The sequence below is a fragment of the Dreissena polymorpha genome, chromosome 7, assembly GCF_020536995.1.
Source record: "Dreissena polymorpha isolate Duluth1 chromosome 7, UMN_Dpol_1.0, whole genome shotgun sequence".
NCBI classification, from domain to species: Eukaryota; Metazoa; Mollusca; class Bivalvia; order Myida; family Dreissenidae; genus Dreissena; species Dreissena polymorpha.
In genome coordinates, this window is record NC_068361.1 from 102654917 (window position 1) to 102682025 (window position 27109).

Genomic DNA, 27109 nt, shown 5'->3' on the forward strand with positions numbered 1-27109 from the left:
TTCATGCATTTTGATGCAAACTCATTGAAATTGATTTTTGTCTTCATTGCATCATTCTGACCCAACACAATCCTGACCAGAGAGTCAGCATCAATAGTACACATCACACGTACAATGGTATAGGTCGCCGCAGTTTAATGGATATGGTGTCCGCCTAGCGACCGGGAGGTCACGGGTTCGATCCCCACTGTGAGAGCCTTCTTCAGATCTCTCCCAAAGACACCAGGTACATCCAGGAAACGGACTCGAGAGCGTTTCAATAAGCCTGCGGCTTTCGATGCATTCGAGCTAAAATAAAGAGGTTTAAACTAAACTAAGTGCAATGGTAATGGCCAAGAAATGCTACTAATTGACATCATTGAATTGTATTAAAATCACCTTATATCGATTAAAGGGACCCCTGGTTTGTCGTTTATCTGATCTCAATTCCATTGATGTCACGGTAATAAATGTTTTAATGGGACACGCACAATAACAGCGCTGTTTACATATTCTCTTAACTATACTTACGTCACACAATTGGTTTAGCTGCTACGATCCTTAAAATTGATAAAATTGTTTAACCAGGTTTAGTTCAAATGAAAAATTATTCTATTGTTCATGATAACGTAAGAAATCTAAACAAACTCAAAACCTGTGAATATCCCCAAGATGAAATTGTACTCCCCATTGACATTTTTTACGTCAAATGGTCCCGATCAAATGAAGACACGCTTTGGTATTCAAATATGTTTACTATCTACACCTACTTTGTCAAATAATATATCAAAATATATATTTGAGAATGGTCGCTATAGGGTAATACCCATTTTTAATGACATTATAAGAACATGATAAAGTAATATATTTTCTTAACTGCCCTATATCTCTTTGAGCAAATGTCGTGTCAGGGAATTGAAATTGTAACCCGTTGTTATTGTTATATTATAACTTCTCCGGGCTATAATTTAAAAAATAAATAAGATTTACAAGAAAATTCCCATAAAAAGCAATGTCTCATTTTGTCACAATGCTTTCAATGTTGATCATTCATGAAAATGATACTATCTGCATTTTGTTGTCTGATGCAAACCCGAGCATTGTTGTTTCTCATTAAATCTATTTTACCAAACCACATGTAGCGTTGTAAGTTTGGCTATTGCTATAAGGAGCCCCGTTTTTATGGGTTAATTTTATTTTACAAACTATTTTGCGAAGTATAAGTAGATTTTAAGTATCAAAGCTGTTGTCGTGGTGATGATTAAGTTAATGAAATAAAAAAGAACGTACATCATTAGTTTGTTTAAAGTAATGTATAAAATAAGACAACATTTAACGTATTTAGAATTGTATGCGCAAATGCAACCACCAAAAAAGGATTCGCACGGAAGAAACAAATATGAGAGATATCGGTAACCTTGACATGCAAATGCTCTATTTTCATCAGTTAAATAAATCGATTAAACTGCTATCCTTATTCAGCATTCTTTTCATGCAACAATGTTAATGATGGTATTCAGTTACTTTTATCACATCAAATTCACGGACAATTGTTTATTTTTAATTATTTACGTAGCAAAGGGTATCATTTCAGTGCAATATTGGTCCAGGTTATCGTCAAAAGGGATGCAAAAAGCTGCTTTTGAGAATTTATGTGACATGGAGATATTGTGGACAGTAACCCGCCCAATAATTTAATAGTTGATACGTTTTGCAGATATTACCTATTAATATGAAAAGGAACGCCTGATTTCTTATCTTTAATAACATTTTCGTGAACTATTTTACTCTAACCATCCCTAAACATTTTAGTAACAGAAATTTCAGCAGCAATGTTAACAAAATCAGATCCTGTATACAAGTTACACCGACATCAGCAACACCTCTAAATAATCCATACGCACCAAAACATCATCATAACCGTGATATCGTCACAATTTCACCATAACGAATATAAACACCACACCTCCTACACCGACATCGACACAAGCATCACAAACACCAGAAAGCGCAACAGCTCTTGTATGCATCATCTATAACATCGCCATCACCAGCACCACAAACATCATTACTGACGCTGTGGGAATCATAAACACCACCGACATCAGAAGCCAACATCATCATCATCACCACCGTCGGCATAGGGCTAACCATCATCGGCTTAAGCATAACAACCACTGACTCCTGCATCACCACGACTGACCCAATAACGTTACGATCAGCATCATTACCACCGATATCAGTAACATACCAGAATTTGGGCAACATCTCGAACAACCACTGTCATAAACATGACCACCATCGACATCTGCATCACCCTTAACTAACGTGGAAGCAACATTTCAAGGTTAAGCGATTAATAACAGTTAATTTCATAAACAAATATTATTTTAGTAAATTGCAGTCGACTGTAGACGACGTTAAACGGGCATCCAGTGCCTATTGACATTCAGTTTTAGCATATCGCAGGTCGGAATTGACTTGGTGAGGGTTTGTTTTTGTTTTATTTTAGTTTAATTTTGTTTCATTTCCATCCAACTTCAATTTTGTTTGTATTCAAGTCACGAAATAAAGTTGCGATTATAGCCACCTCATGAAATTATCAATATAGGTATATACATTTATAGAACGACATACACTTACAAAAATGTAAAAAGTGAAAATCTGATAATAAATATTGGTTCACATAATTATTCATTTCACCACAACATTGTATATATAAAGGTACTGCAAACCTGTTTTGGGTAAATATGTTAACTGAAATAGAACTTTTAGACGTAAATTTATTAACAGACGAAATTTATCTCGAAACTCTATCCCCTATATACTTATTTAGAGTGAATGCAGCCGCTCCGCCCAATTATATTCAAGAGGTTGTAAAATAATCTTTAGGGAAAAAGTTTGTCGATCTAGTGAGAAATGACTCAGGATTACAAGTAAAATGATATATAATTTTCCTTATATAAGATATTTACGCCGTGTAAAGTACATGAACATTTTGCATATTGAAAAATGTATATCCTTTTTCATGATCAAGTGTCGATTGAGATCGAAAAAAAAAGTTCGTGTCGCTGAATATTTATAGACACACATTTTCAGATAATTTTTGTGTAGATATGAAGTTAAGAAATTTCTATAATTTACAGATAAATAATTGTCAATCGTCGTTGTTTTCAATTATGTGTAAATGTATGTACAAAAAGTGACCATACCATTTTTGAAATCTTATTCGATAATTACTTTCATACTTGACTTTACTTTTGAAGTAATCAAGCAAAATATTTTACGTTGGAGGAAACACGTGTGCACGAAAAAGCCAAGAACCCTAAAGGTTTGGTAAATGACGTTTCATAATAATTCGCTCCTATTCGAAAAAAGTGTTAAGTATAATCAGTGGAAGAACAAGATTTTGTTTTTACAGTTTTATTGAAAAACACACCGAATGGGACGCACTATTTTCTTGATATCTACTATGTTTAATAAGTGGTCGTACGGAAAACAATGTAATGACGTCACGCTGTATGTATACAATTATATACACATAATTAAGGACGCACACACATGCAAAAAAATTGGTTTAAAAACAACAACCTCGCCGATTTATGGTTGTTTGGCAACTGTTAACATCAAGTAAATTTCCTCGATACGTGCTTCCGATATTCCACTCTTTATAGGGGATGGCTTCCGGCGTAAAAATGATGTAAGTTGAAACAATTTTTTACTCAATATTTGTGAGCCAGTTTGTGTGTAACGCCGGAAGTCATAGTTGAAAAGGGGAGAGGGGGCATTAATTCTTACCGCTCTAAATCAATTTAGCGGGGTATTTGGTACACTATGGGCATACCTGTCCGCATTTAAAAAACAAGTAGATCCTCAATGGTCATAGCTAACACCTCTTTATGAACACCGTCGTGCCACCCATTGCTCGATTTGACTCGCACTTTAATGTGCTTTTTTGTACAATGTATCGTATAGAACTCATTCGCGTCAAGGTAATGATGAAGGCTTTCCCCAAGAATTGTGCTAAGGTACAAAGGAAAAGACTTGCAGTTGTGGTTTGTGTCGCTTGCTGATATGGTACCATCTGCAATGTATTTTTGCACGTTTGATACGAACACAAGAAGTGAAACAGTACTTCGATAACAAAATCACACCAGATAATTTCATTTCAATAAAGTGATTTCTGTGTGAAACATATTTTAATGTTATTGATGTTTTAATCAACTGTTGTAGCTTTAACTGAAAAAAAGTCCTGCATAAAAATGTTTTTAGATGTGAGTCCTGACAGCAACAAGGATTTTGAAACTCGACTCAGTGGCACCATTGTGCTAAAGGACCATTGGGAAAGGCATAGACCGTATTGTCACACCTTTTTGATTTGACTACAATTAGTAAAAATACATTTGATAGTAGTGTTTTACTCTTTCAAGCTATCCGATAGGGCTTTCTAAACTATTTGTTAAAATTCTCTGTACCAATCGGCTTGCGGCGATCGTATGAAGAGCTACAACGTATGATTTAATGATACATTATATCATGCTGTATTTTGCATTTCGACGTTCAGCACGACTAACGTAAATAATATGTCATAGAAACACGTATAAAACATTCTCCCATACGTTAGGGTAATACTATCTCGGCTTGACTCGATTCGATTATCTTATCTCATTCACATTGCCTGAGTTTGAAACACAATTCGCCGAGTGTGTTATACGTCATACTCCATGTCCATCGGCCCGCCATAACCTTTTTCATGCTGTTTTTCTATTACTTTTTTGTTAATTGAACGGATCCATAACCTGCCGATTTGACTTTGAACCACGTGACCAAATGTTTGCCTTAACATGATTGAGTGTCTCCGCCGGAATCCAAATAGGTCTGGTCAAGAACTCAGTTTGTTTTTAAAGTGGCATTAACATGTTTTGTCGTTATATAATATAAATGTTTCCATTCTTACTTACTGTATATAGTTAAGTGTGATAAAAGAAAACATATATCCAAACCTACTGAAATAAATAAATGTATCGTTATAAATTACTTGCAAAATCGACAAATGTAACATCAAACGTCAATTGTATTTACATTTGCCATTTCCAATCAAAGGGGTTGCTTTACTAATTTTAACATATTCATTAGTAAGGAGTAATATTTAGTAAGGCGAATTGATGTTGAATATTTTCGTCTGGAATTTGAGATAACAACTTAAAATAAATATTTGATAAATAAGCGAGTATCCTCTTCTTAATATTGGGTGAAAAATAACATCCACGTATGGATTATTATTTTTTAAATTTTGCCCTCATATTATACAAAGAAAAACGTTGTCTGTATGAATAGGTAATGTACAATTAGTGATTTAGATAAAGAAATTTTATTTTTAACAATCTCGTCGACATAATTAAAGATTACACATATTATTAAGACGTTTCATTTACCAAATATGTAAAGTGGATAAAGCTTGTTTGTTATTTGATTACATCCTGCCATTCGGATCAAACCGGGTGGGCGAAAAAAAAAGTGTATTGGGGTAAAAAAAAAGAGCTAGTTGCATTGCTTTTGAAGTATATTACCTTCCTTATTCGCGAAATAACCACAGACTTCCAACGTTTCTTTTTTGTTCCAAATATTTTCTTTGTTTGATCTCCTGTCTTCAGCGAAGCAAAATTTGCATATCTACCAAGAAGACGCACGTACATGCTGGTATTTTGTACTCTTATCCTACGTCCTCAATTACAATACAGGTAGTTTCGTTCTTATTCGGCATTTATTTTCATAAGGATATATCAACATCAACACGATTTTTTATTATTTCGTCAAAGATTTCGTAGAATTACCGAATATTTCCGTATTGTAAAGAATGTTTTATAGTAGACTCAATACACAATTACTTTCCAGTAAGTCAAATAGTTTTTTCAAAAAAAATGAGTTTCTTATTACAATAAGGAAAATTCTAGATAGAGTGTTTTTTATGTTTGTGTTCATTTAATTTTTTATACATAGGCGATTTTATTCAATTTAATTTGTAGTTTTGATTATTTCATAGTTGGTTCTGGGAATCTGTGAAAGAGATTAGGCATTTAAATTCCTGAACTGTTAATAGCTCTGTTTTTTTAATCTTAATCTGTGGCAGCTTTACATGACCCTCAAATAAAGCAATATAGCATGAATTTGTAGAACAAAATAATATTCTCTTTTGATTTCTTTTGTCATTTTTCTACATAAAAACGGTGTACCAAGTCTGTAAACAGATGCAATCGTCATAAAATGAGAAAACTAAGGAACACTTTACAACATATGCATACCTCGGTAAATTTTAATTTCAAACATACATGTTAAAGGAATAAACAATACAAAAAATGAGAACAAAATACATGGTAAAACGAACACGTTTTTTTTTAAAGAAAGCAAGTTCATTTAGCACATGTATAGTGATTGAATGTCCAAATTATGTTAATAAAAAGTGCTTTAATATGTGTATTAGTACATAATTTTATTTTTCTTTGTAATGCGTATTATTGCAAGTAAACTGATATCCGACCAATCATAATTTCTGAAAATCAATTCTGAAAAACAAGAGTAGCAAATGGAAACTATATTATACATGCATATTCATTTTTTATTCTTTGGCATAAGTTATTTTATTAATTTATTCCATTAAGTAAAACTTACAGCATGGTATTATGTTGTAAATAGGATATATTTTAAAATCATACACAATAGATATTTGAGGTTGACTGGTAATGCGAATAAACGAGTTTACGGTATAAATAAATTTTTCTATTAAGATTTAAAATGTTATGTTAAATACGCTTAAAGTTTAAATAAAATATGTATGCATAATTGCAAACCGACAGTTATGACCTTGAGAGTACTAAGCGGGCATGGTTTAAAGTAACTTTATATAAAACCTGCAGTTGATTGAGTGTTTTAATGGTTCAACGGGTAATGAATATAAGAGTGCTTATTAAGCATTATCACTTTGGTTTCAAATAATTTCACAATATACACGCAGTTGAAAACAGCATAATCACACAAAGTGCAGTTTTTAATCAAATTGTAGAAACCTTTTAACGGCTCGAGTTTGTGGTTGTCGTGTGGGTCTTGGTGGTACGTGATCCATCAGGATTAACGATAGTCTCTTCCACGTAGGTTGTGGTTACACCATCTGCGCATAAAATAGTTACTTAGTTTAGCCGAAACTACCTGCATTAAGTCTTTAACCATACAGTTTAGCAGGAACCACCTGTAATATGTCTTTAAAAATAAATGATTTACAGAAACCACCGACATTATGTCTTAAACAATAATGTTTTACAGAAACTATCTAGATTATACGTTAAGCAATGCAGTTTAACCGAATTACCTGCATTATGCATTTTGAAATAAAGGTTTAACAAAAACCACATGCATTGTGCATTTAACAATTTAGTGTAATCGAAACCAACTACATTGCTTATTTAACAATAGCGTTTGAAAGAAGTTATCATCATAGAAGTAACCTAAACTACCCGAATCCTTTATTTTACACTTAAATCGAAACCACCTTCGAAAGTGTTAAACAATAAAACATAAACGACTCCAACTGCAGTATATATTTAACAATGAAGTTGTTTGGCCGTTATTCAATGTATCCGTTTGCTATAATGTTTATTTATGCTGAAAACGCACAATATCAGATTGCTATGCAGGACTTGTTTAATGAGAATACAATATGAATACCCATTGTAATGGGAACGTATGCTCAAGCTTTGTTGGCTTATTGTAATCACAAATACAGGATTGTCATAAGATGCATTGTATGCAGGGTAAATTCGGGTTCAATTGAAGGTTCAGTTATATTCATAGTTCTTTGTGCACCGTCTATATGCATCTAGTCATCAATGTAAACATGATCTTTTATCAGTTAAATAACAGTTGTAAGTTATCTTATGTGTGTCAATTAGCTAAGTTGACAGACAGCTCGACCTCTAATCCGTGGATTGCGAGTTCGATCACCGGACCGGTAAAGTCACGTGTGCGGGGCATTGGACATAGAATCCCTTTCACGGATATTATCTCCCCTTTCCCTGTTTCCAGTGTGACATTGTTATTACCTGGTATAAATATTTATAAATAGTATGGAATACATAACCAGGATGTGTGTCAGGTGGCTAAATGCACGCCTTATTATGACTGAACTACTGTTGAAAATGGCAACAACATCAGTTAAAAAAACAACAACAGTTGAACTATATTTAGACTAATGCAACCTTTAGTTCTGGTGTAGGATTTGGTTTGTCTTCCTTCACCTCCACCATGATGTTGAGTATTGCGAGCGTTGTCAGTCATCTCTGGAACTAATATGAAATATGTGCTTGCTCAGATGTATTATAGGCAACTGACCTATGATGCCAGAAAATCAAACCATCTAAGTTATACAAATGACATATGCAATAGCAGTAGAATGGTTTCAGACCTTTCTTCGCTGGAATAATTATCTTGCCGTCCTTAGGTGGCAGAACATTCCTGGCAAAATCCCCCATCATGTTTCCGGCTGGCCTATAGCTGGCTACTGCAATCCATTTTCCTTTACCATCTGTGGCTCTTGCCGCCCCGATTTCCTGGCTTCCTTTCCAAACAACTTGTGTGAAATGGCCTAAAAGAACAACATAAATTATTTTGACAATGTTTGCATACTTCTGCATAATATAGCTTGTCGGTTATTATCGCACAGTTTCAATTATGAGGTTAAAATATTGTCTGGTATTTTGTTTCGAAAATTGCAGTAAGTGTGCACAACTCCTTAAAATTATCTTATAATTTTTCAAAACTTTTCATCCAGTTTATGGTAGTTTGCGTGTTTTTGCAAAAATATACGTTTGTGTGGTAAATTAAAGACAATTTTCAAAACATTCGCGAACAATTTTGTCTTGTTTCATGAAAGTATTATCTGGTAAATAATACAAAGAAAGTAGTTTGTGCCCACTACTGCATAATACTGTTTTTCAATTGTTTTCGCGAAAAGATTTCAGTATACTTCGCTAGTTTTCGCGAATTATAGGAATTTCTAAAAAAGCTGTTTTCATATATATAATGACGTTTTTGTTACTTTTTCATGATATCAAAAACGTTTCTCCAAAACATATATGTGTATTATCGTATCTCGGTTGGGGTATTACGCGATTTATTCGAACTGGCGTATTAATATTTTCGAATGGCGCCGAAACGACAAATGAAGCGAGTGCACATATCTCAGCGAATTAACCCCACCCGCCCAATCATTTTTCTGAATTCTCGTCTGAAATGAGACAAGAAAATTTATTTCGAAAGTATTGTATTTTTGGCCGGTGGCCTTTAACTACGAAATAAATATTATTTTCTTTCTTGACTTGCCTCGTCTGAAATGTGCCATTAAATTATTGTCGAAAGTAAGAATACAAGTACATACCTGTACCATGTTTAAAACTCGCCTCGTTGAAGTCATACTTTGCGATTTCAGAGTACCATGAGTCCGTTGGCTCCCGACCTGGAAATAAGGGAGACAGCTTCATGTGTTGGCAAGAATAAGGGAGCAAACTTGATGAGATGACAAGAATAAAGGAGCCAACTTCATGTGATGACAAGAATAAGGGAGCCAATTTAATGTTGCGAGAATAATACTGGGTACATGGTCTCAAGTAATGTTATTTTATAATCTTCTTGAAACTACACTAGCTCATTATTTTATTGATAGCTAAAGATCGAAAACTTTTGGACTCTTATATTTACGAAAATATTGTTCATCCTTTTAGTATTATAATTATTGTTGCACATAGCTATTTTGAATCTTAGTAGTATTGTAATGTTATGCACATTCCTAGTAGTATTATATTATTGTTGCACATAACTATTTTGAATCTTAGTAGTGTTGTAAATTTTTTGCACATAACTATTGTGAATCCTGATGTATTGGAGTCTATACATTGAAATCATAAGGCTATGTGTAACAACATCTAAGTTAGTAATATCTAAGAACGATAGCATCGTGGCTTATACATATATTTGAGTATTTTGAGTGTTTTATTATAACACTCGCACTTGATAAAGAAAATATTTTACCCTCTGAAAATACCAGTAATCGAAACGTTTTTATTTCCTTGAATATAATTTTCTTTGTATCCTTTTTTACTTTGTTTGTCATGTTTTTATATAATATGGAGTTTAGTTATTTATATGTATATATCTATTTATTGGAACCAATCCAAGAAAACATAATCATGATATTGATGTTATTGGAAATAATATACACATTTAAAAATGTTGATTCTCGAAACTCTTCAAGTTGATGACTTTTTCAAACTCTTCTATAATTTATGTGCATTTATCAATATTGCACTTTTATGTAAAGAAACCTCATAATTAGCATGCGTTTTTAATTGAGTATTGGCTTCTCCTGTGGATTATTCGAAAAAGTTACTAATGCTCAATCATATATGAATGTGTTGAATGTCGTTGAAAACAATGCTTCAATTTATTACTAGTATATGCTTTTCCGAGGAACATATTTTTTTTTAGCTAACGACAATTCGGTTACAATGAAAATTAAACCATAATTTACAGTGAAAATCCGTGAAAATATTATATATTTCCAATAAAAGCGATTCATCATTTACCCCTCGCGTAGACAGTGGTGTTTGTTTGGATTTCTACATTAATATTAATACTAAAAACAAAAGACGGATTGTAAACGTAGACAATACAGCGATATAACAAAGGCTGATTTGTATTACCTAAGAAATATTACATCGAAAAAATAATGTCATACATGTTTGATTAATCAAATACAATAACGAACTTATGATTTTCGATTAACCATCACAGTTTCACTGAAGTTTATGGCGCTTTTTATGTATTTGACTTGACGGAATCAAATGCTTGTATTGATGTCCTCGTTTGTACTCTTTTTTCTTACGGACTCTGTCGAATGATTGGCGAATATCAATGAGAGCCATGTTAACATATCGTATATAAATGGTGTATGGATGCTTATTTTGTTAATTGACACTGTATATGTTCCCACTGTTGGCTAAACATGTTAATTTAGAAGTAAATAGTGTTTATTGGCAGTATATATAGAGCGTTAGAAATGAAAATTGTATGATTTAAATTACATTCAATTAAAATGCATTTAATTTCTTAAAACAAGTTTCAAGTTCACTTTTTATTTAAAACTTTAACAAGTAAACCGGTCGTTCGGTAGAGTAATCGGGTACTGAGTATTTTGATAGACTTCGGTGAGTGGACGAAAATTGGTCTCACTCGTTGTTATAGAAAAATGAAATTTTCACGATCCGCCACTCGCGAAGAGTTTTTTCTATAAGCACTCTGTTTTTCGATTATACAACGAAATCAACAAATATCCTTTTATAAATGTATGCAAATCATGTTTAACCCTAATACCACTTATACGAATACTTAACTGTATGCCTATTTTGCTCAAACCTACCCGTATAATCAGTAGGGCAGGAAGACGACTTAGAGGCGATGTTTTCTCCCAATCTTTGACCGTTGAGGTAACAATTGCTGTGCTCAATGGAGTCTGTTTCCATCAGCAGGTGATTAGCCTATCTCAGGGCGTAGTCAGACAAATCTTGAGCGTGCTTCAATGGCGGAGCCTTAACATATAACCGGTTGAATCAGGTAATGATCGCTTTACACTCAGTAGGCATTGAAACGGTCTGTTTTTCGATATTGCCAGTGCTTTGATTTTAAATTTGACTTTTTTTCTAAATTTCATAAATTGTAGTATTTATAGTTGAGGTAGACGTAGTAGTAGTTGAAGCAGCAGTAATAGTTGTTGTAGTACTTGTAGTATAAGTAGTAATAGTAGTAGTAGTAGTAGTAGTAGTAGTAGTAGTAGTAGTAGTAGTAGTAGTAGCAGTAGCAGTAGCAGTAGCAGTAGCAGTAGTAGTAGTAGTAGTAGAAGTAGTAGTAGTAGTAGTAGAAGTAGTAGTAGAAGTAGTAGTAGTAGTAGTAGTAGTAGTAGTAGTAGTAGTAGTAGTAGTAGTTGTTGTTGTTGTTGTTGTTGTTGTAATAGTAGTAGACGTAATAGTAGTAGACGTAGTAGTAGTAGACGTAGTAGTAGTAGTAGTAGTAGAAGTAGTAGTAGTAGTAGTAGTAGTAGTAGTAGTAGTAGTAGTAGTAGTAGTAGTAGTAGTAGTAGTAGTAGAAGTAGTAGTAGTAGTAGAAGTAGTAGTAGTAGTAGTAGTAGTAGTAGTAGTAGTAGTAGTAGTAGTAGTAGTAGTAGTAGTGTTAGTAGTAGTAGTAGACGTAGTAGTAGTAGTAGTAGTAGACGTAGTAGTAGTAGACGTAGTAGTAGTAGTAGTAGAAGTAGTAGTAGTAGTAGTAGTAGTAGTAGTAGTAGTAGTAGTAGTAGTAGTAGTAGTAGTAGTAGTAGTAGTAGTAGTAGTAGTAGTAGAAGTAGTAGTAGAAGTAGTAGTAGTAGTAGTAGTAGTAGTAGTAGTAGTAGTAGTTTTTGTATGAAGTTGTTACTATTATAATAAAAGTATAAATAGTTAACCTGGTGCTTAGCCCTATACTCGTTGTGGGCCTGAATCATTTCTTCTATGAACTTGCTATTCGACATGCTCCTCTGAATACAAATATGTAGAAAGTCGGCATATCTTTATCTTAACTAATTTAAGTACAATTTAATAATCAATTTTTATAACTTACATTAAGAATTATTTACAAACTTGTTCGCAATTTAAATCCAATAATACATTTCAAATGTAATGTCTGCATTATAAGAAAATGGCATTTTCCAATCTAAGCGTACTTTTAAATTAGTATCTAAAATATCTCCAAAATTAAAATATGCAGCCGTTAGAGTAATATTATTTTGTTATTAAACTTATTTTAAAATCCAACTTTCTGTCAGTATTAAATCCAAAATATTGTTTTCTGTTTAACTGTTTATATTATAACATGTTACCAGATATTCATAAAGGCGCTCTCTTACGAACATTAAATAATATGACTGGCTAACCAAGTATGTCGTATCAGGTTTCTTAACGAAAGTAAAATAAAACATGTCTCTTCTTAGTATTAATATTCCACGAAAAGACACTAGGTATTAAGTTTCAGTAGAACGAAAATGTAAATCGCATACCTGAATAGTTTTTAACTACATTTTGCAATATTGTATCACCGTGAACTATAAAATAACAACTACAATACACGCATCATTACCTAGCTAAATTATTCGTACTTTAATGACGGTGTGTCAGTTTTTTCGCGGAACAAGTATACCTAGGTGGCGTGTTCTGAAAATCGACGGTGACATTCGCAATGTGATTTAAACAAATTCTAAACTCAACTACTTAGACTGTCATTAAAAGCACGTTATTTCATAATTGTGGCTCTTAATATTAACTAACTTGATACTCGTTAACTCGACTCGCATATAAATCGCTTATGTTTTTCCTAAATTCATTATCGGTTTCGCTTGTTTCACATGTTTAAGGTCATCATAACCGTATTCGAGGGTATTCTTCTATCTGAATTGCTCGATTCGATTTTAAAATATCATTGACAGCTGAACAGCACGCGTAACTAGATGTCTAAACATTTGATAACATGGTTAATGCTCAAGCGGACTTTATAAAATTTTGGCAGGGATTAAATTTATGAAACCGACAAAACCCCGTTCATTGAACTCAATTGTTGACAAATTCACATAAGTTTTATACATTTACAATATATGTTTACACGTTATAAACTAACTACGACATAAAACATTTAATCGAAAACTTGCATTGTCTACCATTGTTCTTGCATATTGATGAAGACCGAAAGCAATCAAGGTAAAGAAAATATATGGAGCTGTGTTTGTTGTTAATGTAATATTAGGATCAACATATAATTTAATGTTCATATAAACATGCTCTTTAAATTTAATTATACATACTTACTGACTTATGATATTTGGAAATTAACCATTTTGTTTCGATATTTCTTTTTTAGGGGGTGGGGGTGGGGCAAGCGCTGTTCAGTGTTACAGGTCAGGTTAATATAGGCAATCGCTTAGTTAGGTCTTCTGTGGTCTGCTGATAGTATTTCATTCGTCCACGTTCGCTCTTTAACATAGTCCAACAAGCTTTGTTCTGGCGGCCTCGACGGCGACCAATCTCTATCGTGCCCTTGCACAGAGAGGCGTGCTTGATGACTAGTCCAATCGTTTAACTGTCGCCAGGAGGGGCTCTTGTGGGACAACACTTATTGCAGACATATTCCGGACATACTCGTTAGTCGTGTGCTCCATGTAGGAGATGTGGAGCAGTCTTCGGAGACACTTGCGTTGAAAGGCCTGTATCTTGCGTTCTGTATCCGAGTGAAGCATCCAGGTCTCGTAGCCGTACAAAATGGTGGAGACAGTTCCACTTTTACTGTTTGGGCTACATGCATAGGTCATCGGGTTTATATCGTATAACTTTATTAATATTTTCTCTCTGATGGGCGTTTCTTGTTTAAATTATTTTTTTCAGCAGTCACATAAACAACCAAGCTATGTAGTATGGATCTTTTTCACCCATTATTGCTGCTTCTTCCTGTATTTGCACGATGATGATCTGAAATATTTACTATATGTTGCTATATTCTAAAATCTTTTTCTAAAAAGAATGGATATAGTTGACACTTGTTTGTAATGTCATTCCATCGTTCCTCAAAAAGTTGTAACTCTGTTGCTCTGGTCTCATTCCTACCATTGAGTAATTAAATGGTAATTCAATTGAATGCGTTTTAAATCCCTTAAATTATTGTTCAATTTGAGTTGCAATGCTATGAGGTTAAATTTTATTTACACTTATAATGAATATTGCTGGGCCAAGTGTGAGGTTGAGCGCTCTAAAACCGGTTTAAACTCCAATGCTTTGCATTGACTGGTCCAAGGCGGGGACCGTGGAACACGGGCAGCTTTATTCTTCTATTTGTGAATGTTGTTTCGTGTTGTGCTGTTTCTTACTGTTTTTGCAATTGGTTACTTGCCTTAAATAAAGGACCAACTAAGTGGTTATAATGAGAATGCAACACTTCTCCAGTCGCTGGAGATTCATTTCTCTATATTTCAGAGCATGTACTCGGTGGGAGAGCTGAGAGAGCTGCTCGTCCACAATCTGCTCAGTCTGGTCAACGCTTCGGTCGCCAGAGCAATTCTTATTCTTACATCAGCGGTACCAGTTCCATCCTTAGACTTTAAAGCTATTCACTTCTTCCAGCTTCTGGCCGAAAATGGTTATCTCTTTACTGGTGTTGATTGTACCTGTTCTTCGACATCTCCGTGCTGCTCCCCGTACGCTCTTTCATACAGCATGTTGATGAGATCTTGGAGTTCACTGCTGGTTCGAACCTTCGAACCATGTGTTCCATGTCATCAGCGAATCTCAAGTCGGAGATGAGTCTGCCACCGATGGAAATCTTCTAACGGAAAATGTTAAAAAGGACGTGGGAAAGCAGAAATCCCAGGCGGACGCCCACTGATTTCCTCAAGTACCCCGGGTTCTCTTACGTATACCACAAACTTCCCAGGGTTAGGAAAATATACTTAAAAGTACCCCGTAGTATGACAGGGTAGCTTTAAGAGTATTTTCCGTACCCGAGGTACATCGTTGCATATTCCGAGTACTCGGGGTACTTTTAAGTAGTTTCTGAGCCGACAATGACAAATAGAGCTTTCATTACACGGGGTTGGAATTGGTATATTGTAACCTAAAGCTCTCTAGAAATTGGTGGTTGTTATGAAATTTACAAACATCGGCTGTGATGATACGATTTTTTAGAAATATATTGCAAGATATCGACCAGAATTTAATTGCAGTATTTTGAAACATTATTACGAAGTGAGGTAAAAAGAACAAACGATGAAAACACAAACGGATTACTGTCATGCAGAATATTTCGAATTTTGTAACTGTCAGCCTTAAATTGACAGAACATGTTTCGACCTGTAATATTTCTTTATTGAGATGGTTTTTCTGCACAGCTTTTTTCCTTTCATTTGGGAAAGCGCACTTTTGCGTGGTATAGTTCTCTATTATGTGTGAAAATGATCATGCAATGACTCAATAATTGACTGTGCATGTGTATTAACCATTAACTTTTGATAAAAATGTATAGGTACATGTATCATTGAAACAATTATACCAACTTAAAAAGATGTGGACTTTCTAATTTGTTTTTAAAAGAGTGAATGTTGAATTCATGCAGTTGTAATAATCAAATAATCCAAATTGAATGAAATAGAGTAGTGATGCTGATGTCGTGTTTGGTGCTTCTGATGTCAGTGGTGGTGTGCTAATATCGCATGTATCGCTTGTAGTGCAATGATATCTGTTAATGTCGGTGGTGTTTATGATGGCCATGGCGCCAATAGTTATGCTGATGGTGATGTCGATGTCGGCGTCGATGATGCAAATGCTGCCGCGCTTTCTGATGTTTCTGATGCTTGTGTCCTTTGGTTGTCGATGTGGTATTGGGTGTGCGATGTTTATGTGCGTTATGGTAAATAGTTACAATATAATGGTGATGTTGATGTTTCTGGTGTTTATGCCATACGTTATGGGTTAGATTGCTGATTTTTGTGTTACTTCTATAGATCTGCTTTTGTGTGTATGGATGGTTTTCGTGCAGCATTTCATAAAATTATTATCAGGATAAGAGATCGGGTGCCCCATATCGTAACAATAGATAATGTATTCAAAACATAATAAATATTAAACTATTAGGTGTGAAACTGTCCATAACATAAACATATCACATTAATTCTCAAAATCTGTTTTACATCGCTTTTACTGCACTTAAATGTACAACGAAAAATAAAATACAAATAAAATTTTCCGTGAATTCAATATAAACAAGTAACTGAATACCATTATTCACGAAGTTAAACGAAAGGAACGCTGACTACTGATACCGATTTCACCGATTAACAAAACTGACGCAACTAGAGCTTGCGTCTGTGAAGTTTACCGATATTTTTATCTTTTTATGTCCTTCTGTGTAAATATTTTTTATTGCGTTGTGATGCATTCCCACATTGACTACTGAATACGTTATTTGCATTTTCTTATCATACATTCAATAATGCAAACTAATGATTTGCGTTCTTTTTTCGTTCCATCACCTCAGTCATAGCAGACATGACCACGTCAACAACGTTCAGTATTTAAGCTTTAGCATCGATGTTTTTCAGCACCATTGACTTGTTATGAGGACGATAACTTCTTTCACAAAGACTGTCAACCTCCGCGCAGACATTTTACGGGAACTAGCATAGCTGGATCAAATCCCTGTCTTCATAACCAAACACGTGATGATAGCCTAGCCACGTGGTACAATAATTTTACAGTTGTTTTACTTTTTTTATTAAGGTAAATATTTTTTAATGAACCTAAACGTAAACACTATTTTAAAAATGTAAAAGAAGATAATACTACATTTTTTAATACTTAAAGCAATACAATAAAATCCTACCAAATCTGATAGGATTTTCTTGTGATAAGAGAGAGCAAGGAGAGACAACTCCGCGTGGAGATTTAAAGATTGTCGTCACCATCATCACAACAACAATAACGCAAAAATAACACTAAACCAACTGCAATTGTGTGAGAAGTCTGCCCAAGTTCCATAACTCTGCCATGCAATTTAGCTTTATTATATTTAGCCCCCTTTCAGACATAGAAATCTGGTAAACGTATATGTGCAACTTCTTAAAATCAATGCTTCTACTACACGTAATCAATTAAAACTTAACGCATTTGTTCGGGGCTATTCTGTGATTTAACTGAAAAATAGTCACTGACAAAGATTCATAACTCTGACCTGTAATCAAGCAGAATTATATTCCCTTTTTTATAAGTAGAAATTGTGTTAATGTTATCGTGCCCACACCCCTGTAAATCTGTTCCTGTATTGCCACAACCTTACAACGTAATTTCGCGATCTCACATCATATTATCTTAATCTCAGATCGTCTTTTTGAATCTCTAACCTCAATGCGAGATTACGGGAATAAGAAGCGTGATCGCAATCTCTATTCGGCAATGTAAATTAAATATCGCGATTTCGTATAATGTTTTCAATATTTCGCGTGAGCCTCATTCATTCGAGATTGCGAGATCACAAGCTTTATGTTGGCGATCTCGCCTTCCGGTTGAAAAAGCACAATCATGTCATTTGAATAAACTAAATTTACCATACATCAAATATCATCATTATTTCTGCGAAAAATAAAATATTTGTCGGGTTTCTAGCCGGGTGTGCAACGTAAGAACTTAATTATATAGGAGTAAAAAACATACCAAATGGCATGGCTCGAGGAAGTTAAATAAACTTCCTTATTTTCGAAATTACCGCACAGGTACATCTTTGGTTTATATTCTTTGTTGGTATCATCTATCAACATATCAGTGTCGATCAAGTTTTTGTGCGGTTTGACCTCCTGTCTTAAGCCAAGCCAAATTTGATTTTCTTCCAAGAAGACGCACCTAAATGCTAATACATGTATTTTGTTATTCTACGCTACGTTTACAATTACAATACAATTGCGCAGTTTCGTTTCAATTCAGCATTTATCCTCATATGGTATATCCCTGTAACCACGAAGGTTATTATTAAATCGTCAAAGTTTTCGCAGAATAAACCCATGCTAATATTTCCTCGTAATGAGGAATGTTTTATAGTGGACCTCATACATAAGAACTTTCAAGTATAAAAAATACCTGTGCAAAAAAAGAGTTTCTATATACAATAAGGAAACTCATAGTAAGTGCTTTTTTAATTTCATGTTTTCGAAACATAGGCAAGTGCGTTTATTGTTTTTTTTACAATTAAGTTTATCTCGTAATTGGTTCTGTGAATCTGAATCTTCGAGAGCGAGTATGCATTTGAATTCGTCAAAAGTCGAAAAGACTGTTGTCCGCATCTTAATCTTTGGCAAAACCACGCTCTCGGGTTGTCAAAATGCAATAGGACCTTCAAATAACAGAACGCAGCATCAAGATCTAGAGCAAAATAACATAAATCTTTTATATTTTTTCTATTGTCACATATCTGACATTAAAATGGTGTAGCAACGACGTTAACAGAAGGACTCGTCATCAAATGAGAAACATCTTTTCAAAACAAGTAACCATGTATGCAGTAATGATGAATTATGTTAATGTTAAAGACAAATATAATAGACAATCAAATAATAAAAGAACTAAAAACACGGCAAAATACATACATTTTTCTTGAAACGAAAGAATGTTCATTAAAACATGCATATTGATGGAATGTCCGAATCATGTTATTACAAAAATGCTTTAGAATGTTTGTATGTACATAATTGTTTTCTTAATAATGTGCATTATGTAAGTGTGGGTAGATTTAGTCTGCCAGCACCCGATTGTATAAACGCTGGTTAAAGTTACCGCTCGGAAACATTCAAACCTTGGTAAGTTTGCGGTTATTCAGGTATAGTAACCTTCAAGGTAACTCAATTGTATAAACACGAAATACCGCAAAGTAAACTAACCGCGCATAGTGGAATTTAACCACCAGTAACTTTAACCAAAACATTCCCACAATGCATTTTCTAATGACGTAATTTTCGCGCGAAGTGTCACGCTTATAAAGAGCGACATGTATTTTTTTTTAACAAATTCATTTACAAATGAATTCACAATAAAATAAAGTGTAAATTTTAACTATGAGTTCATCAAAATTACCAGGGACAAATTGATAATGATGTCGGGATTTGCATCATTTAGCGGAATCCCTGGTGCTTCCAAACTGCAAGAGAGTGCTTACAAAGACGTAGACCTATACTTCTAGTTGTTCTAGATGTAACATAAAAATTATACATGGTCGTCGTAAAATGCTAGACTATTCTTCTAATTTGGCTTATGTTTACAATAAACTTACTTACTTTCTTGTACAATAAGGGAATTTACCATAAACAAATAAAACATTGTTCAAGTTTAAATATATCTTTGTATGCATAAATCTGCAAATGCAATCGAGTTCACCAACGGCTATTATTTGTGTCGTGTTCTGAGAAAACTGGGCATAATGCATGTGCGTAAAGTGTCGTCCCAGATGAGCTTGTTAAGTTCGCACGGGCTAATCAGGGACGACACTTTCCGCCAAAAATTGATTTTTGCTAAGGAGGGACTTCATTTTAACAAAAAATGTCATAAAAGCGAACTGCACGGGCTAATTTGGGACGACACTTTAAGAACATGCATTATGCCCATTTTTCTCAGAACACGACACATTTGATAAACTGCTCCGGTTCATTTTAACAGCAGTAATGTACATAGAGTACATGACGCAGCGTGTGGCGAAGAAGAAAGTTTATTGAGTTCTCATTTTAATATAATGGTATGATGGCATAAAGGTCTTTATTTAACTATGCTTAAATAATTATCAAAGACCCTAGATGCAAACTCGTCAATTATTGAATTAAATGGATTATTTATGGATTTTAAAGGATTATTAAAGGTTAGATACTAGTTCGAACGTGTTTTGTTTTTTGTTTGTACTTTTGTTGTTCCCTGTTCTCGGAGAAATGATTTTAACATGGGCGCCATTGATGCGTCGGATCACACACGGCATACCCATAACAGAATAATTATAAGAAACACGTTCTGTGCATCCTTAAATTTGTCGTCCGAAGTCGGAAATCGTATTGCCCTGTAAATTAAGTCATATAAAGTGTCAGTCGCTGCAATATGTTGTTTACTCGTCGAAATTGTGAAGGTCGTCGATGGTTAACTTTTATAATGTCGCGCGCCGCGGCCATTTTGTGTAAGTTACCTCTCGGTTACTTGTACTTACCCACCTATGTTTGAACTGGGTTTTAACCAATCGGTATAACTAACCAAATTTTATACAAACGCTTACCGACCAGTAACAAACATGTTACCGACTATTAACCGCCGGTATGTGGTTAACCGCCGGTTTAACTGTTTATGCAATCGGGTGCTGGTTGTCATTATTTGTTTGGCCACTAAGCTGATATCCGACCAAATATAATTTCTGAAATAGAATGGCATATGTATATAGGCAAATAACACAAGAAAATGAAATCTATGAAATGTACGCATATTCATTACCGATTAATTGACATAAGTTATTATATTAATTAATTTAATTTAGTTATGTGTACACCTGGGTAATTATGTTATAAAAAGGCGTCAATAAAAAAAGATTCACAATGGTTATTTTGGGTTTACTAGTCGTTATAGAATCTTGCTATAAAGATTTAAAAAGATTTTAAAAATTTTAACACACTTCAATTTAAGTATAAAACATGTTTGGATGATTGTTTTATCAGTTTACACTTTGATATACTACATGTTCTCATTAAGATACAAACAAACCGATAGTCATGGCCTTTAGAGTACTAATTGGGCAGTACAACCATGGTTTTAAGTAGTTTTATATAAAACCTGCAGTCGATTGAGTGTTTTTATGGATCAACGTGTAATTAATATTTAGTTGCTTATAGAGCAATTTAACATAATGACAAAAAGTGCCATTTTTAACCAAATCGTAAAACACTAAGATTAATGGACAGCCTGTAAACGTCTCAAGTTTGTGTTTGTCGTATGAGTCCTGGTAGTACGTGATCGATCAGGGTTAACGATCGTCTTTTCCACGTAGGTTGTGGTTACACCATATGCACATGAAATAGTATAGTTCAGCCGAAACCACGTGCTTTATGTCTTTAATAATACAGTTTAACAGAAATCACCAGCATTATGCCTTTAACATTTAAGTTTTACAGAAAACATCTAGATTGCATGCTTAACTATAAAGTTTAAACAAAGCACCTGCATTACGCATTTTGCAATAAAAGTTGACACAAAATGCATCGTGCGTTTAACAATATAGATTAACCGAAACGCCTGCGTTGCGTATTAAATAACAGCGTTTAGCAGAAGTTATCATAATAGAAGTAACCGAAACTACCTGAATCCTTCATTTTACACTTTAACCGAAACCACTTCCGTAGGTGTTAAACAATAAAACATAACTGCTCCAACTGCAGTATGTATTTAAAATTAAGTTGTTTTGCCGTTATGCAATGTATCCGTTTACTATTATGTTTATTCATGCAGGGTAAATTCGGCTTCAATTTTAGGTTAAATTATATTCAAGTTGTTTGTGCACTGTCTATATGCTTCTAGTTATCAATGTAAACATGATCTTTTATCAGTTCAATAACAGTTATAAGTTAACTCATTTGTCATTAGCTAAGTTGGTAGAGAGCAGGACTTCTAACCCGTGGATTGCGAGTTCGATCCCCGGCACGACCAAGTCACGTGTGCGGGGAATTTGACATAAAATCCCTTTCACGGATATTCTCTCCCCTTTCACTGTATCCAGTGTATTCTCTCCCCTTTCACTGTATCCAGTGTGGCGTTGTTAGTTACTGGTATATATACTTTTTTAAGTATGGCATAAATAATCAGGACATGAGTGAGGTGGCAAAACGCACGTCGTGATATGACTGAACTACTTTTGAAAATGGCAACAAAATCAAAGTTAAAAAAGCAACAACAATTGAGCTGTATTTAGTCTTATGCAACATTTAGTTCTGATATAGGATTTTGTGTTTCTCCCCCCTCCACCTCCGCAATGCTGTTGCATACCATCGACTCCTTTTTGACCTTTGATAGTCATCTCTGGAACGAATATGAAAAATGTGCTTGTTCAGATTTATTATTGGCAACTGGCCTATGAAGACAAAAAAGCAAACCCACTAAGTAGAACAAATGGAAAATGTAGTAGTAGTAGTAGTAGTAGTAGTAGTAGTAGTAGTAGTAGTAGTAGTAGTAGTAGTAGTAGTAGTAGTAGTAGTAGTACAAGTAGTAGTAGTAGAAGTAGTAGTAGTAGTGATAGTAGTAGTAGTAGAAGTAGTAGTAGTAGCATTAGTAGTAGTAGTAGTAGTCGTAGAAGTAGTAGTAGTAGTAGTAATAGTAGTAGTAGTAGTAGTAGTAGTAGTAGCAGCAGAAGAAAAGTAGTAGTAGTGTAGTAGTAGAAGTAGTAGTAGTAGTAGTAGTAGTAGTAGTAGTAGTAGTAGTAGTAGTAGTAGTAGTAGTAGTAGTAGTAGTAGTAGTAGTAGTAGTAGAAGTAGTCTGTATTATTTATTTATAATGAATTGTGTTGTGTTGAGCATAAAACTGTTTATTACTTTAAAGAGTTTCAGACCTTTTTGCGCTTGAATCATTATCTTGACGTCCTTAGAACATTCCTGGCAAAATCCCCCATCATGTTTCCGGCTGGCCTATAGCTGGCTACTGCAATCCATTTTCCTTTACCATCTGTGGCTCTTTTCGCCCCGATTTCCTGGCTTCCTTTCCAAATAACTAGTGTGAAATGGCCTAGAAGAACAACAACAGACTCTTTTTACAATGTTGGCATACCTTTGTATAACCTGTCGGTTATTCTCACAAAGTTTCAATGACTCGTCAAACTATTGGCTGGTATTGTATTACGCAAATTGCAGTTAGTGTGCACAACTCCAAAATATTATCTTATAATTTTTCAAAACTGTTCATCCTTTTCATGGTAATTTACCGTGTTTTTGCAAAATATATACGGTTTTTGAAGAAGCATATTTTTGGGCAGAATACGAATAATGTTCCAAAATGTGAAACTTTCGCGAAACTTTTGTCTTGTTTCATGAACATATTTTCTGACAATAAACACAAACAGTAAAGTTGATGCACAATACTTCATAAGATACTCTGTTTTTCAATTTGTAATTGAAAAAAAAAAGATTTCATTATACTTCGCTATAGTTTTCGCGAATAATACGATTATCACTAAAAGTTGTTTTCATATATATAATTTAGTATCTTTGCTTTTTCATGATATCGAAAATGTTTCTCCAAAACAATTGCGCAAAATATGTGTATTATCGTATGCAGGTAGGGGCATTAACGCGATTAATTCGAACTGACGTATTGGCATATTTGAATGGCGCCAAAACGACAAATGAAGCGACTACACCTATCTTAGCGAATTAACTCCACCAGCTCAATCATTATTCTGAATTCTCGTCTGAAATGAGACAAGACAATTTATTTCTTTAGTATTGTATTTTTTGCCGTTGGCCTTTAACTACGAAATACGTTTTCTTTTGTGTCTTGTCTCGTCTGAAATGTGCCATTAAATTATCGTCGAAAGTAAGGGTACAAGTACATACCTGTAACGTGTTTAAAACTAGCGTCGTTTAAGTCATACTTCGCGATTTCAGAGTACCATGAGTCCTTTGGCTCCTGCCCTAGAAATAAGGGAGACAACTTGAAGAATAAGGGAGCAAACATGATGAGATGACAAGAATAAGGGAGCCAACTTTATGTGATGACAAGAATAAGGGAGCCAACTTAATGTTGCGAGAATAATACTGGGTACGTAATGTTATTTAATAATCTTCTTGAACATACACTTACTCATTATTTTATGGATTTCTAAAGATCAAAAACTTTTGGACTCTATATTTACGAAAATATTGTTCTTCCATTTAGTATTATATTATTGTTGCACATAACTCTGGCGAATCCTGATTTATTGGAGTCTACACATTGAAATATTTAGAGCTAGGTGTAAAACATCCAAAATAGTTATATTAAAAAGTATGTGACAGCTAAGAACGATAACATCGTGGCTTTTACTTATATTTGAATAGTTTGCGTGTTTGTATTGTAACACTTGCATTTTATAAAGAAAATAACTTACCCTCTGCAAATACCAGTAATCGAAAACGTTTTTATATCCTTAAATATAATTTTCTGTGAATCCTTTTGAACTTCGTTTGTCATGTTTTTATATTATATGGATTGTAGTTAATTAAATGTAGATAACTATTTATTGGGACCAATCCAAGAAGGCATGTTATTGATGCAATTGGAAATAATAGACACATTAAAAAAATTTGATTCTCGAAACCATTTAATCTGAGGACTTTTTCAAAATCTTCTTTAATTTATATGCATTTATCAATATTGCACTTGTATGAAAAGAAACCTCATATTGAGCTTGCGTTCTTCAAATGAGTGTTGTCTTCTGCTATGGACTATTTGAAAGAGTTACTTATGTTCAATCATTTATGAAATTGTTGATTTTCGTTTAAAACAATACTTAAATTGATTACTAGTTTAAGATTTTCCTGGTAATATAAAAAAATTATTGGTAACGAAATATGTTACATCATACGCAGTGACCATCTGGGAAAATATCATATACATGTATTTTAAATAAAAGCTAAGCAACATTTACCCCTTACGTCGGCAGTGTTGATTTGTGATGATGAAGGTGGTAGTCATTATGATAATGAAGGTGGTTGTCATTGTGACGATGAAGGTGGTAATCATTGTGATGATGAAAGTGGTAGTCATTGTGATGAGGTAAGTCGTTGTCATTGTGATGATGAAGGTGGTAGTCATTGTGATGATGAAGGTAGTAGTGAATGTGATGATGAAGGTGGTTGTCATTGTGATGATGAAGGTGGAAGTCATTATGATGATGAAGGTGGTAGTCATTTTGATGATGAAGGTGGTAATCATTGTGATGATGGAGGTGGTAGTCATTGTGATGAGGGAAGTCGTAGTCATTGTGATGATGAAGGTGGTAATCATTGTGATGATGAAGGTGGTAGTGAATGTGACGATGAAGGTGGTTGTCATTGTGATGATGAAGGTGGTAGTCATTATAATGATGAAGGTGGTAGTCATTGTGATGATGAAGATGGTTGTCATTATGATGATGAAGGTGGTAGTCATTGTGATTATGAAGTTGGTAGTCATTGTGATGATGAAGGTAGTAGTCATAGTGATGATGAAGGTGGAAGTCATTGTGATGATAAAGGTGGTATTCATTGTGATGATGAAGGTGGTAGTCATTGTGATGATGAAGGTGGTAGTCATTGTTGTGATGAAGGAGGCGGAGGTCATGGTAATGATTTAGGTGGTACTTGTGGAAGAAGTAAAGTTGTTTTTCGTTGTTATGATGAAGTTATACTTGTGGTTATGATGGTGATGGTGATATAAGGTCAGGCCTGGTAACAATGGAGCTGATTGTATTCTTATCTATTAATGATCGATATGAACGTAATGGAAATAACGAAACAATTAAAGGTTATCGTGGTGATGATGTAGATGATTGAATAAAAAAGAAACGCAAATCATTACTTTGTTAAACGTTTTCATAGAATAAGACCACAATTTATGTATTTAGTAGTGTATGCGCGAATGCATCAAATATGAGAGTAATCGGTCACCTTTACATACGAATGCTCATGTTGCGTAAGATTCATACATCGATAAACCGTTATCCTTATTCAGCATATTTTCATGGAACAGTGTCAATGATGGTATTATGTTACCTGTATCACATTTAATTCACGGAAAATTGTATTTTTTTCTATTTTTGATAGCAAAGGGTATAATTTTAGTGCACTATTGGTTCAGGTTATCGTCAAAAGGGATGTAAAAAGCTGTGTTTTGAGAATTTATGTGACATGGAGATATTATTGACATTTACACGCCTAGTATTTTAATAGTTCATACGTTTTGCAGAGATAACCTGTTAATATGATAAGGAACGCCTGATTTCTTATCTTTAATAATAATTTCGTGAACTTTTTTACTCAAACTATCCCCAAACATTCAGTGACAGGAATTTCAGCAGCAATGTTAACAAAAGCAGGTCCTGTATAAAAGTAACACCGAAATCAGCAACACCTCTAAATAATCCATACGCACCAAAAACATCATCATAACCGTGATATCGTCACAATTTCACCATAACGAACATAAACACCACACCTCCTACACCGACATCGACACAAGCATCACAAACACCAGAAAGCGCAACAGCTCTTGTATGCATCATCGATAACATCGCCATCACCAGCACCACAAGCATCATTATTGACGCTGTGGGAATCATAAACACCACCAACATCAGAAGCCAACATCATCATTATCACCACCGTCGGCATAGGGATAACAATCATCGGCTTAAGCATAACAACCACTGATTCCTGCATCACCACGACTGACATCAGCACCAATAACGTTACGATCAACATCATTACCACCGATATCAGTAACATACC

General features: G+C 34.2%; 1 protein-coding gene across 3 annotated transcripts in view; it reads right to left on the minus strand.

The window, feature by feature from the left end:
- Positions 1-6418: 6418 nt before the first annotated feature.
- LOC127837101 (Golgi-associated plant pathogenesis-related protein 1-like) overlaps positions 6419-27109 on the minus strand; it is a 36620-nt gene continuing 15929 nt past the window's right edge. For 2 of the 3 annotated variants that reach the window (XM_052363945.1, XM_052363944.1), the window contains exons 5-7: positions 8435-8614; positions 8229-8315; positions 6419-7144 (exon numbers count right to left, since the gene is read on the minus strand). In XM_052363945.1, coding sequence (XP_052219905.1) covers positions 7047-7144; positions 8229-8315; positions 8435-8614 — 365 coding nt within the window. In that variant the 3' untranslated portion in view covers positions 6419-7046. Of the gene's footprint in view, positions 7145-8228; positions 8316-8434; positions 8615-9406; positions 9485-11443; positions 11613-12517; positions 12592-27109 lie in introns of those variants that run through there. The other variant, XM_052363946.1, reaches the window with a different exon arrangement.